General features: G+C 34.3%; 1 protein-coding gene and 1 long non-coding RNA gene across 3 annotated transcripts in view; one reads left to right on the top strand and one right to left on the bottom strand.

The window, feature by feature from the left end:
- Positions 1–51: 51 nt before the first annotated feature.
- Positions 52–13552, top strand: LOC131382171 (uncharacterized). The gene is made up of 3 exons (XR_009211419.1): positions 52–155; positions 5854–5917; positions 13255–13552. It is a non-coding gene; the product is annotated as an uncharacterized LOC131382171 (long non-coding RNA).
- DNAJB14 (DnaJ heat shock protein family (Hsp40) member B14) overlaps positions 1724–14308 on the bottom strand; it is a 48613-nt gene continuing 36028 nt past the window's right edge. For both annotated transcript variants that reach the window (XM_032179041.2, XM_032179141.2), the window contains 4 exons: positions 12436–12530; positions 11517–11626; positions 9503–9675; positions 1724–6909 (listed from right to left, as the gene is read on the bottom strand). In XM_032179041.2, the coding sequence (XP_032034932.1) occupies positions 6785–6909; positions 9503–9675; positions 11517–11626; positions 12436–12530 (503 nt within the window). In that variant the 3' untranslated portion in view covers positions 1724–6784. The remainder of the gene's footprint in view (positions 6910–9502; positions 9676–11516; positions 11627–12435; positions 12531–14308) is intronic.

The raw sequence follows: 14308 nt of genomic DNA, 5'->3' as shown, positions 1-14308 counted from the left end.
GGCGCGGCCGCCGGCCGCGCCCCGCCCCTTCCCCGCCCACCGCGGGCCGCGTCTTGCGCCTGCGCCTTGTGTCACGGGCCGAAGGACGTCAGCTGTGGGGCAGAGGATTTGTACGAGATCGCTGGACTCTAAGAAACCCAGAAAATGCAAACAAGGTTATGTGTTACAAGACATTCTTGTGCAGAGAGGGTGTATAAATGTCATTAGTTTTGCAGGGTCCGTTATCTTAAAACCTTTTCTTGTAGATGAAGAAATTTGAGGGGATGGTGTGATGAGCTGAAGAGCAAGCACCAGATTGCCTGTGATTGGAAGTACCAGGTCCACAGGTTTCTGACCTGTTTGCTAGGCTCTTGTGACTTCCCCAAGGGTGCTCTTTACTCAAGGCCTTATCTAGATTGAATGGGGAGGAGCCATGGGTATTCTGGAGCACTTCAAGCGTCTACTTTTAACATGCAGACACTGATTACGGGCACCTTCTATGTTCCCTTTTACATCAGAATTTTTAAAAATTACTAAGGTCTCATGTAATAAATAATAATTGAAAAAAATAAAAGCCTTGCCGGGTGCGGTGGCTGACGCCTGTAATCCCAGCACTTTGGGAGTCCGAGGCGGGACGATCCTTTGAGCCCCGGAGTTCCACACCAGCCTGGCAAGATAGGACCCCATCTCTACAAATAATAATAATAATAATAATAAATTATCCGAACGTGGCGTGCGCCAGGTACTCGGGAGGCTGAGGCAGGAGGATCCCTTAAGCCCAGGGTTTGAGGCTGCATTGAGTGGTGATTGCCCCACTGAACTCCAGCTTGAGTGACAGTGAGACCCTCAAAAGAAAAGCTTCTTTAGAAATCGCATCCTCTTTCAGCTACCAGCCTGTTTTTCCTCTACTCCCTTTCATAGCCAAATTTTCAGAAAACTTTAGCCTGGTTTTTAATTGCTGCTTCCGTATGTCATAAATCTAATCAGAGTTCTGTTGATTCTACCTCCTATCTTTGAAAACTATTCACCTATCTATATTCCTACCCTAGTCCAAGCCATGATCATCTCTCTTTTGACAATAACCTCCTATTCTTCTTACATTCTCTTTTGCCCTCCAGTCTCCACAGCAACAAAAATGAGTTCTAAAAACCCAAATCAGATAATTTAACTCCTTCCTTGAAAATCAGGTTTATTGACTTAGGATAAAGTTCAATATCAGCATCATGGTTTATATATCATTCTTACGGGGATCTGGCCCCTATCTTAATTCTCTCACCTACCCTGGATTCCTTATGCTATGCTCATACAAGTTTGTTTTCACTTCCATAAAGATTTTTATCACTTTACCAACTTAGCACATTCTGCCTGAGATATTTCTCTAGCATACCTTAATCCTACTAATCTCATCTTTTGCATTTCAGCTTAAATTCACTCTCAGAGAAGCCTTCCCTGACCCTCACTGAATAGTTTAGGTCTTCTAGATAAATGCTTTCATTGTACCCTGTAATTTTCTTTGTAGAATTTATCATAATTATAATTAGTTATTTACTTGATATTTATTTTCTTTGCTAGATGTAAACTCTTTAAGGTTTTTGTCTTTCTTATTCAATGATTAATTTCCAGCACCCAGCTCACTGCCTGGGATGTAGCAACCAATGACATACTTGTTGAATAGTTGAATGAATGAAAGAGTGGCCATATTAAGAGTATAAAACATGATAAAAACAAACATTTTACAGTGAGAACAGACCTTTTTATTAATATATTGAGATAAACTACAGAGACTGAAAGACAAAAATTCATATTTCATTCAGAACATTCATCAAAAATCAAATGCATTTACTTTGAGTTCTCACAGAAAATTTTATTTAAGTCTGATATAACATTAAATATTTTACAAATCAGACATTTCATTTTAAAATCTAATTTATAATCCTGAATGCATTATAGACAAAGTAAGCTCTCCTTTACCAGTTTCATTTAACTTATACAAGGCTTCCATTATAATTCCATCAAACCTTAAAAATTACCTGCAGCTTTTAAAAACACATAAAGTAAATAGAAAGAAAGTCTTATGTAGCAATCCAAAAACCAATACCAGAAATTGGCAAGAAGCATTTCTTAATACAGATAAACTGCAAAATATCATTTGTGGGCCAGGCGCGGTGGCTCACGCTTGTAATCCCAGCACTTTGGGAGGCCGAGGCGGGCGGATCACGAGGTCAGGAGATCGAGACCACGGTGAAACCCCGTCTCTACTAAAAATACAAAAAAAAATTAGCCGGGCGTGGTGGCGGGCGCCTGTAGTCCCAGCTACTCGGAGAGGCTGAGGCAGGAGAATGGCGTGAACCCGGGAGGCGGAGCTTGCAGTGAGCCGAGATTGCGCCACTGCACTCCAACCTGGGCGACAGAGCGAGACTCTGTCTAAAAAAAAAAAAAAAAAAAAAAAAATATCATTTGTGTTTCTTTCTTCTCATTGGTTTAATCATCCTATTCAAAATAATTTTTTGAAACTAATAATTACAATACTCCAATGTCACTGAAAATCTCTATGATTTTAATGGTGTACTTAAATGGCAAAGTAGAATATCAGATTGAAATGTACAGTCTTGTGCTGAAGTGAATGAGACTTGCCATGCCAGATGTCATCTGCTATGTAGTTACAAGACATCTTGGCAACTAGTCGTCCCAGTTTTTACTAACTTACTAAACAAGGACATTTCAAGAAATACTTCTTACCCCTATATATTTCCAGATGGCTGGATATAGAAAGATATAATTATGTTTGAAGCATGGGCCTTATAATAGGAATCTCTGCATTAAAATATGAAAAAGAGCAACGGAAAGAATTCACACCAATGAATTTGTGTTGACTGATTTTCAAAGTTAGAAATAAAAATATCCACTGCTAATGGAAGCCCTGCTCTGTGCAAACATAGTGTGGTATATATTAAACAATCACACATTTGAGGTATTAGCTGGAAAAAAAAAATATATATATATACACCTATACATAGACATATCCACAGAATATTCACAAATCTATTGGCCCCAACACCAGCAGATAGTCATATTAAATGAAAAAAATCACATACCAACAGGAAAAAGTTACACATAGGGAATTTACAAAAAATATGGTGCTATAATCCTTAATATAAGGAGTATGTTTTGAATTAATGTTTTGAGGAAAAGTGTTTCCATTTATATGAAAGTATCTATTTAATAGTAATAAAACCAAAAAGGAAGCTGAATTCTAGGACTGTTTTGCCTGCCAAATAATTGAAGGGATGAGCAAGAATTCCTTGAAAAGCCTCATTCTATCCTTTTTCTTTGTAACTAAAAATTAGAATTTAAAATGTTGGAAATTATTGCCAGACAAGTTTCTTTTCATTGGTTTATAGAGAATTTTATGGATTTTAACTAGGCAATGGTCCAATGTGGTCAACAGACATGGTTTTTCAGCTGTTGAATGAAAATTAAAATAAAGATTTATTGTTGATTTTCATTAGTTTTTCTGTTCAGATAAGAAAAAAGATTATGAATTCCCTTTCAGTTTGCTTCACTAATTATGAAGATGGATAGTAATAGGATAGTACTGAACCCAAGCTTCACACGGGGAAGCTCAACAAATGTACAAATTCTCCTCTTAACCATTTGGTCCTCTGACATAAAACTTGCTTAACTGGCAAGATGGCTCACTTGGTCCTCAAGCCAACATCAAGAAATATTTAGCTGTCTTAATACAGGTGGGAGATTTTTTTTTTAATGAAATACATAGGAATCCATTAAGTAACATTAGCATGTCATATGTGTTAAATAGCTTCATTTAAAAATGTTACAGATCAACAGAAGGGAAATCAAAAACTTAATCATTTTTCTCAGTAACTACTTTACATACTAGTGTAATTAAAGATTTAACTGGAAGAAAAATTAAGCATAAAAGTATAATTAAAGTAAAAAGCTGGTATTCCACATTCCTGTTCCTATGAACACCTGAGCTGACACAAAAGCTGAGTAGTTTAATGCATTGGCATATATATGCCTTAAGGACTGTATTTGTCTCTACCAAATCTTTGTAAATCATAAACAAGCATGTAATGATTATTAAACAAATACTTATTTAGGCATTCAAATGTAATCTGTTTACCAAATATATTATTTTCACTTATTAGATGAATTCAACTTGACATTTTTCATTGTTGAGAATTCAGTTCACATTTAATCAAACTACATTCTGAAATTTACAAATAACTAAATGACTAGCACCAGTCTATTTGGGAACTAAGGAATCAAAGGAAGAGGAGAAAGGTACTATTTTCATTTCCCCCAAACCCTCACAAGGACAATAATGTTTGTGTGTATATGCATGGGTGTATTTGTGTTTATGCAAAAAAGGGGTAAAATGTAAAGCATTAATAAATACAACTGCTGCTAAACTGTTAGAATACCAGTTAGAGGAGCTAATAAAGCAATATTCAAAGATTGAGGACTTTTAGGTAGTCATTAGAATGAGCCAATGAAATTGCGAAGTTCATGTAGCTAAAAATAAGATGGCAAAATGTTGGGATTTTTATTATAAAAAAAAGCAGCAAACATGAAAATCTTTTATCTCAAGATATCTAAACTCTTCTTACTTTATACAATTAACTCCAAATTATAAGACACTTGTTGAGCTTTTATACCATGATATAGATGACATTAAGGACTGAATCTTTACTTGCATACTTCATATGTGGCTTAAATTGTCAGGCACTCAGTCTGTCATTTCTCACTGCAGAAAATTTTATCGAACACATTTTCCCTAGCATTTTATGAAATTTAATGGAATGCAGCAATGCAACTGAAATATAATACTGTCCAAAAGCCATGTATGACTTTATAATATATACTTTATGGTATCACTTAACTTTGCAAAATAGACCTATCTCCTTAAAGCTGGGATTAAGGGAAAAAGAATCAGTCAACAAGAAGGTAAGTTCACAGAATTATCAGCCATAATAGTGTAAATTTGCCATTAAAATTAGAAAAATAAATAGATGAAATTTTTTTCACTCGTTTTCATAAATTTTCTGATGCATAAGAACTTTCAAAGTTAATTAAAATGCTATGAACTTATTTTTTTAAAAACTTACTCTACAGGCTCAACAAAATATTTAAAATTGTATTTTCTCTTAAGCACTGCTTTTTTTCTTTTAACATTTCTAAGAGCAAGTTGATTAAGCTGTCCAGTTTTCCTATGACAGTATGTTGTTTAGTTTAACCTACTAATTCAATCAGGCATTTCTATTGATTCACCTGGAAAAGGGGATACAAGAGAACATTTTTAAGAAGTCATTTTAGCAATTTTATTCAACAGATGCCATAAATTAACTACATTCAGAAAAAAAATTTAAACAAAGAACAAAGCCACCCTATCTAGCATTCTCTCACTCACAAAGAAGTATCAAAGATATGTTTATGTTCCATTAACTGAGTATGAAGCAAAATCATTAATATATTACAACTGCTAAACACAGAAGACTAGAAATCAAATAGTTTCATATCCAGTATACAGGCACCAAAAACTTCAATTTTCAGCTGTTTTTTTTTTCTAATTCATATTATGGATTTACTTACAAGGAGCTTATTCCTATAGGATTAATTCAGTTACTCAATGGTGAATAGATTTTAGCTCAGAATTTTTAAAGGATGACTTGCTTTAAATTACTATTCTACCTGCTGCTATATTTCTGCTCACACTTGCATGTGGCCAAACAGATCATGCTCTGATCAGATAAGTATACTGTAATCTACTTATATGTTTAGGAGTTGGCATAGAGTTAAAAGGCACAAAGCTGTATTTCAGTACTCATTTTTCTTATTACTTATTTGTAGAAGAACTTCTTTGGATCCTGCTTAAATGATCACCAAGAAACTGCAAATTCCTATGGGGGAAAATGTGAGTCCTCTTTATAAATTTTAGCAGCCCTTCAAGGACATATACATCAAAATTTGGTGGCCTTTAAAGTATTGGAATTGTAAATGACATAACTGCACTTTACTGTTGAAGACCCTTTTAGTTTAATATTTATAGCCATTTCCTCATATTTTCTTTAAAATCTATCAGTATAGTATTTTCATTTCTATGCATGTATATGTATAGTAATTCATAAAACTAAATGGCAAACTGATATTCTACACCAGTTCATTTATCTCAATATATATTTTGGAATATAACGGCAATATTAAAAATATCAATTCCCTCTAAGCTGATAATACTATAAGATTTTACACAAAGTTAAAGTTTTTGTTTTTTCTTTTTGAAAAAGTTTCATTGTTTAAAGTCCACATATTTGACACCTTGATAAGGAAAATGTAAATGTGTCATATAACATTTATTCCATCAATTTAAACTGAAGTGTCTCATGGAGCTAAACACTAAAAGAATTTAAACAAAAAAGCAGTAACCTGTATGTACACAAAATGATCATTCCATAAATATTTACATGACAAGGGAAAAAATGGGGAATCACTAAAACTGGAAATTGCTACAGGTGTGATAATCCTTTCTCAAGACATTTTAGTTAGGAATCATGTAAGCTTTTAAAATGAAAATAATTGTAGAAGCGTAACTAAAATATTCCATTTTAGTTTTCAGTTACTATTTAAAGGAGCCAGTAGGTCATAAACAGTCCAAGATTTCAGGAACCAACTGTTCAGTTTAGTTTTCAGTATCAAATCTTTTCCTTCATCTCTCATGATGAAACCAAACTTACTTACAGAAAAAATAAAGAGTACGCTAAAAGGTATAAATAAAAATTCCAGTTCATCCTCCTTTATAAAGACTGGTAAGCCGCTCTAATTCTTTACAGTTGTCCATGCTCAAGGCATCTGCCTTCCTTCGGAGTCGATCATCACGGTATACTTTTGCTGCATACTGCATATCTGTTTCTGTTAACAAAGAAAAATATTTTGCTAATTGAATGAAATTTTTGTCACCTAGTTGCTTAAGCTCAAGTGATGCTTTACAGGAGCCCTTCGACATATTTTGATTAACTGACCTAAAAAAATTCCAAGTACAACTCCTAAAAGCCATTTTAGTAGGAAAAAAACTTTTTATGAAAACTTTATCTGAAGTCTAGCAGGTAAAACAAACACAGAAAATAAATAAGGATAGAATCCTGTCAACTCATGTTGGAATCCTTTCTCTCTACTCCTGTTCCCCAGTGGTTTAAAAACTATTCCTCTGAAGCATCATCTTGGACTCTTTTCCTAAAAATATTATATGCTTTTCAATACTGCCAGTGGTTGTTTTTGCTGTGGCCTTCTGTTAAGATTTCAGATTATCCCAAGACTTAAGTATTTAATAAAAAACTTAAAATCTTATTCTGAGTTTACTTAAATTAAAAAAATACATATAATAATGTTACTGAAGGAACACAGATTAAAAAAATGCTTGTTATACGATCGTAATATTGCTATTCAGCAAATAAGTACTTCTGAGGCTTCCTTCAGTGTGTGGGACAGCACAGCTACTAATGATATACAGACTACAAATCAAAATTCTTCAAGGAGTATTTCTTGTTTTTTCCTGTTACTCTCAGTCATTTCACTGTTTATTAATACCTGTAAAGACTAGGAGCACTTAAAGAAGATGTAACAGAAAAAGAAATCAGTTACTTTCTGGAACACAATGGCCAAAGTAGAAGACATCTGCTTTATATGGATTAGTCAAGATCACATTCAAGATACACTCACAGTTAAGACAGTATTCCATTTGTAAAGATCTCCAGAAATAATCTTTACTAAATCAACTGGACTAGGATTAACAACTCAATCAATATTATCCTATGCCTTTTATTTACACATAATGTGCTTATATCTATTTACAGATGACTCTTCCCAAAGAAGAAATTTGAGACTTAGATAAACCAAAGTTCACACTGCTAACGAATGGCAGAGTCTAGATTCCAATCCAACTCTCCAATGCCTAGCCTATATTCTTTCCATTATTTCAAAGTACTGCTTGGGCTGGATAATTTTTTTGTTGTGGGGGGCCTGTCCTGTGCATTGTAGGATGTTTAGCAGCATCCCTGACCTTAACCCGCTAGATGCCAGTAGCAATCCCTTTCCATTCCCATCCCATGATGACACACAAAAGTATCTCCAGACATTACCAAACATCTCTAGGGATGGGCGGGGTGGGGGAAGGGTGGCAACTCACTCCCAGCTGAAAACCTAAAAATCACTAGTCTAATGTAACCTTCTCCACACTGAGGACAGACTGATTTCACAAACTCATTGAGTTAGAAGTCAAAGAGGTCACATCTCTAACTGCCACTATATAGAGGAGAAAACGAAGACCAGAGAGGTTAAGGACTCTCTTAGAAGTTACATTTTATCAACTTTTCCCTAGCAAGGGGGAGATGATGATAACTGCTGACACTTTCTGAGCATTTACTATGTGTGAAGTACTTTATTGCCTGATTTAATTTTCAAAACAAACCCCATAAAGTTGGTTATTTCTGAGAAGACTTTGGAGCACAGGGCCTGGATTCTAGAGACAAATTGTCTGGTTTTGAATCACAAACGACCTCTATGACCTTGGGCGAGTTAGTAATCTCTCTTTGCTTCAGTTACTTCCTGTGTAAAATGAGTATAATCTCACAGGGTTGTTGTGGAGATTAAATGAGTTAATACTTATAACGTGCTTGGGACAGTGACTGAAACAGTAGGCATTATATAAATGATAGCTATTATTTCCTCTTCCCACTCATCATCACCCATTTTACACATGAAATAAACTCACAGAGGTTACAATTTGTCAGCTAAAAATTTCAGAGCTAGGATTCAACTTTACTCAGTTTAATTCCAAAGTCAGTTCTCCTAAGACTACACTATATGGTCTACATCATTATTCGTAACAATGGTCACAAAAACAAGAACCACAACACTCAATTCACATGCAACATCTCAGCAGATTCTTATGTCAATCTTTATAGATGGAACTGTTCCTTAAATTAAGAAAACGGAGGCTGGAAAAGCCTAAGCAAATTAAGTGTTCTGAAGAGCCTCTCTGTGTACAAAGTAAAGAAAAAAGAAATGTCAAAAAAACTCATTGTACATTAAATTCTAAATACAAAAGCTAAATTAATAAAGAGTTTCAAACTTAACTCTGAAAACAGGATGCATCTTAAAATTGATGACATAGTTTATCTGCCAGGATTTTTTTTGTTTCTTGGTGGTACATAAAAGAATGATGTGTCTTATGATGGATATTATCAATACAATAAAATTTGGTATTACTTATTCAACCAAATATTTATGGATAACAACAATACACAAGTACTATTTATTAAGGCCTTACTATGTGTCAATTCCTGTGTTAGGCCACATGTATATAAAACACATGATCTCATTTAAGTACTATGCTCCAATTATGTGCCAGGGAATTCCAGAACATTCCTTGAATAGGGAAATCTATATTAATCAGTTCTAAAGACTGTGAATAAGTTTTAAAATGTTAAACACATGACAAACTTACTTTGTTGTCTTTCTTTCCAGCAGTTATTTCGAATATTAGTCACATAATCTTCCTCCACACTCTTTTCTACCTTTTGTAATAACATTCCTTTATATTCATTTTTAAAGTCCTTGTTGACATAATAAACAACACCCAAGTTTTCTGTCTGCATTTTAATAGTTTGCCCTGTTCCACTGTAAAAGAGATGCATCATTATTTTAATTAAAATTGGACATTCCAATATGCTACTGTAAACGAAGCGAACAAAAACAATTAAAAATCATTGAAAAGTTAATATTGGTAATACAGGTTGAGCATCCCTAATCCAAAACTCTGAAATCCGAGATGCTCTAAAATCTAAGACTTTCTGAGCATCGACAAGATGGCACAAGTGAAAAATTCCAAAGCTGACCTCATGTGATGGGTCACCTTTTAATCAAAACACAGCATCATAGGTGGAAACTAAAAGCCTGTAGTTGTTTGTCGTTGCTATTGTTTAACAGCTCACACAGGTATTCTGGTGATGCTAATATGCTGGTTATTTAACCCTGAACACATTATTTTTTCACTGTTAAATACTTATATGTGAATTAGAGTAAGAAGGTGATTGGCTGGGCGCGGTGGCTCACGCTTGTAATCCCAGCACTTTGGGAGGCCGAGGCGGGCGGATCACGAGGTCAGGAGATCGAGACCACGGTGAAACCCCGTCTCTACTAAAAAATACAAAAAATTAGCCGGGCGTGGTGGTGGGCGCCTGTAGTCACAGCTACTCGGAGAGGCTGAGGCAGGAGAATGGCGTGAACCCGGGAGGCGGAGCTTGCAGTGAGCCAAGATCGCGCCACTGCACTCCAGCCTGGGCAACAGAGCAAGACTCCGTCTCAAAAAAAAAAAAAGAGAAAGTGATTGCTTATCAGTAGCATATAAATTCAGAGTCAGGAATGATGCCAAACAACCACAGGCTGTCCACATGGGTGGCTGAGATAGTAATACCTTTGCTTTCTGATAGTTCAGTGTATACAAACTTTGTTTCATGTGCAAAGTGACTAAAAATATTGTATAAAATTACCTTCAGGCTGTGTGAATAGGGTATATATAAAACATAAATTTCATTTTTAGACTTGGGTACCATTCTCAAGACATCTCATAAAATATACGCAAATATTACAAAATCTGAAAAAATCCAAAATCCCAAAATCCAAAACACTTCTGGTCTCAAGTATTTTGGATAAGAAATACTCAATTTGTAATTTATTTACGTTCTCTCAAATTGCCTAAAACTATGATTTCATGTCACAAAAAGTAACCACACTTTTAAATATACTATGTTTTTATAAAGTTATCTCAATTTTTTGTTAATAAAAATCTTATTTGGAAGAAATAAGGTAATTGTTATTTTTAGACCAATGTGATTTTAATACTGTAAAATCACTGATTTTTATTATTTTTTCTTTATATGTTTTTTATTTATTCATGCTGCTATAACAGCCAATATGATGTTACAGTTTCTTTTATGTTCACTGTATTAAAGTTGTCTAGATTGCATGCTGTATTAAATTTCCTTTATTTCCTGACCTCTTATACATAAAGTATATGGTGAAAAAAATACATCATAAAAAAGTAATATTTGTTTTTATTTAATTGATATTTTGCAAAATGAAGAGTAAAGTCATTTCCCCCTTAATGATATAAATCTATGTAACATCAATCATTGCTCTTTCTGTCTTTAGTTTTGTCCTTTAGAGTATTTTTTGCCTTTAATGTCAACACGTTACCTACCACATTAAATTGTTATCAAGTTCAAATACAGCATTTCTGTCCTTATCCACAGTGGAAGAATAGAAATGTAAATTAACAACATAAGACAAATTTATTACTTAAAGTAACTATTTTAAAAATTAGATAGAAATTTAAAATCTGGTACACTTGCAGTAATAGATTTGGCACTTAAAAGTTTACAAGAGCACAAGCTCTTTAAAGGAAGCTAGGTCAGAAATAGCAACAATTCATTTTTGTAAAACTTTATTTAGCTACTTACGATCTGGGATATAAGGAATAAGGAGGATTAGAGACCATCAACTGGCTTAATAATGATACGAGGATCAATACAATTATGGGCATCAGCTGGATAAACACAGAAAAGCCTCCCTATAAAAAATCATCAAAGAATAACAAATTGTAATATAACTGTAGTTGTTAATAATCCAACAGTTGTCATACATTTTGAGGCAAAAAGGGCATTTGAGATCATCTAATTCAGTGCTTTCAAATCTGCATAACCATACCAATGGGGTGATTCTTAAATATAACTGTCCAGGCACATCACCAGGAGACTCTGATTTGAAAAACACTGATAAAATTTGATTTCATTTTATAGATGAGGAAGTCTTCATTTATTTCTCTCTCTTTCCCGACTCCCTCCCCCGACACACACAGAGATGCTATCAATATGTTGCAGGCTGTAAAACCATTTTTTACCTTGGATTAGAGGGTAGAAGATGGGAGCTGATGAGTGGCAAAGCTGGGGGCCAGGCCTTTTAATTTCTAGTCTAGTGCTCTTTCCATTTACCTTTCCACTTCATGTAATTAAATTGCTATAGGCAATTACGTATAACTGCATTAGAACAAGGAAAGTTACCTCCAATTCAAGTTTTTCAGTATTCTAAATTCTTCAGGGACAACAATAACAAGTTACCTTCACAACATGCATAGTGCAGGTGTACCTTCATTAGAATCATAGAATAACAAATCTAAAGGGGTCATACTATCCAACCACCCCTGGCTGACCTCTCCTCCTATTCCTACAATGTCCCTAAGGATTTTCTAGTCTCTACTGAACACCTCTAGTAAGAGAAAACTCATTATTTCCTACAACTACTTGCCCTCTTTTCAGACAACTCTAATTGCTTTTCCTGAGCTGAAATTTGCCATTTTGTGATTTCTAGTCATAAACGTACATCTCCTCTTTCCTCTTCTCTTTCATGTCCACTATGTCGATGCTGATGTTGTTGGCTATAACCAGCTCTTCCATTTGAAAAAGAATGTACACTACCTAAAAAATTAAAAGCAAGGTTAAATTAGGGAGAGCAATTATGATCAGAAAAAATACATTTTCTTTCACATTTTTCTTTAATTTTAAAAAATTACTAAAATAATGCATGTGTATTTTCAGTAGTAAATACTTATTGCCCTCTCCTCTTGTAAGTGAAGGGTGGACAGAAATATGAATGATTCTTCCCAATCTGCTTCCTTTACAGGTAGAAGTTCCTTCTTTATGAAAACTTGACTAAGAGTTTCTCTACACACATAGATATAAACCTCTTTTGTTTATGATTAGTCGTTTTTATAAATGTTGGATTATTACTTTGAAACTTTGCTTTTTGCATTTATCAATGAATCATAAACATCTCTAGAAATCAAAAGATAGTATTCGAATTCATTTTTAAAAAATAGCCCTATAATATATCTTGGTATAGATGGACCACAATTTATTCAAACACTCTCTTGCTGATAAACATTCAAGTTGTTTTCATACAAGATGACCAATCAGAAATGGCTACCATTGACAAACTATGTTATAACTAGCAAAATAACTGCAAATCAAGTATCAGAAGAAAATTTACTATTGCCTGAAAGATTTCTGATTGTTCCTAGTATATTTCCAGTCAAAATTACTAGTTTTAATAATTTTTCTGTAATTATGTATTCTAACATGTCAAAACACAGGTTATATTTTCAGTCATTAATTTGCATTTATATATCCTCTTTCCTTCAAGGGTGCTTTGCAAAACGTCCCATCAATGACCCCAACCTTGCCGGGCATGGTGGCTCACTTCTGTAATCCCAGCACAGGATTTGGGAGGCTAAGGTGGGAGGATCACTTGAAGCCAGGAGTTCAAGACCAGCCTGGACAACATAGCAAGACCCTGTCTCTACAAAAAAGTTTAAAAAAAATTAGCCAGATATGTGGTACATGCCAGTAGTACCAGCAACTTGGGAGGCTGAGGTGGGAGGATTGGTGGAGCCTAGGATTTTGAGGCTGCACTGAGCTATTACTGCCCCAGTGTACTCCAGCCTGGGCAACAGAGCAAGATCCTGTCTCTGTTAAAAAATAAAAAGAAATGACCACAACCTTTCTCAATAATATTCAGAGAGGGCCACCAGGTCCAATTACATTGCTACATTCATGAAGATTCTCTTAATGTTGAATGGGATTTACTTCAGCACCTCAAGTAAATTTTGTAAACAAGACTAAAGTTATAATTTTAGGTACCTTAGAGGAGCTACATTCAAGGAAAATAGATATCCACAATAACAACTCACAGTACAGTAAGTCCTCACCTAACATCATCAAGAGGTCCTTGGAAACTGCAACTTTAAGTAAACATGATGTACTATATGCCTTAGCAATTTAACTGTTTTTGTATCAATTAGCCTCTGGTAAAATTAGTTGTTATACAGAACATTGTTTCACTTACAGTCACAGTTTCCAAAAACCTTATGTTAAGTGACCATTTACTGTAAATGTAAGTGGAGTTTAATACTATTTATGTTGGTACTATAAAATCTATCCATTTAGTAGTATCACTACAGTATTTCACTTTGATAGTCTAGTTAAAGTTAGCTATTTCTATTTTAATATAAACTTAAAAACCCACTTACTTTGTATATAACCTATGAATCAGATTTTCTACTGTTTAAATGGAAATAGAGATGAGTACCTCTACATATATCCAAATTAGCCAACTATAATGTTATTGATAAAATATTTACAAAGATCTCTAGAGAAGCAATGTCAAATAGTCATCCAGGTTTAAGTAAAGAAAACCA

The sequence above is a fragment of the Hylobates moloch genome, unplaced genomic scaffold (genome assembly GCF_009828535.3).
Source record: "Hylobates moloch isolate HMO894 unplaced genomic scaffold, HMol_V3 SCAFFOLD_2, whole genome shotgun sequence".
In the NCBI taxonomy this organism is placed as follows: Eukaryota; Metazoa; Chordata; class Mammalia; order Primates; family Hylobatidae; genus Hylobates; species Hylobates moloch.
This window is presented reverse-complemented; position numbering and strand designations above follow the sequence as displayed.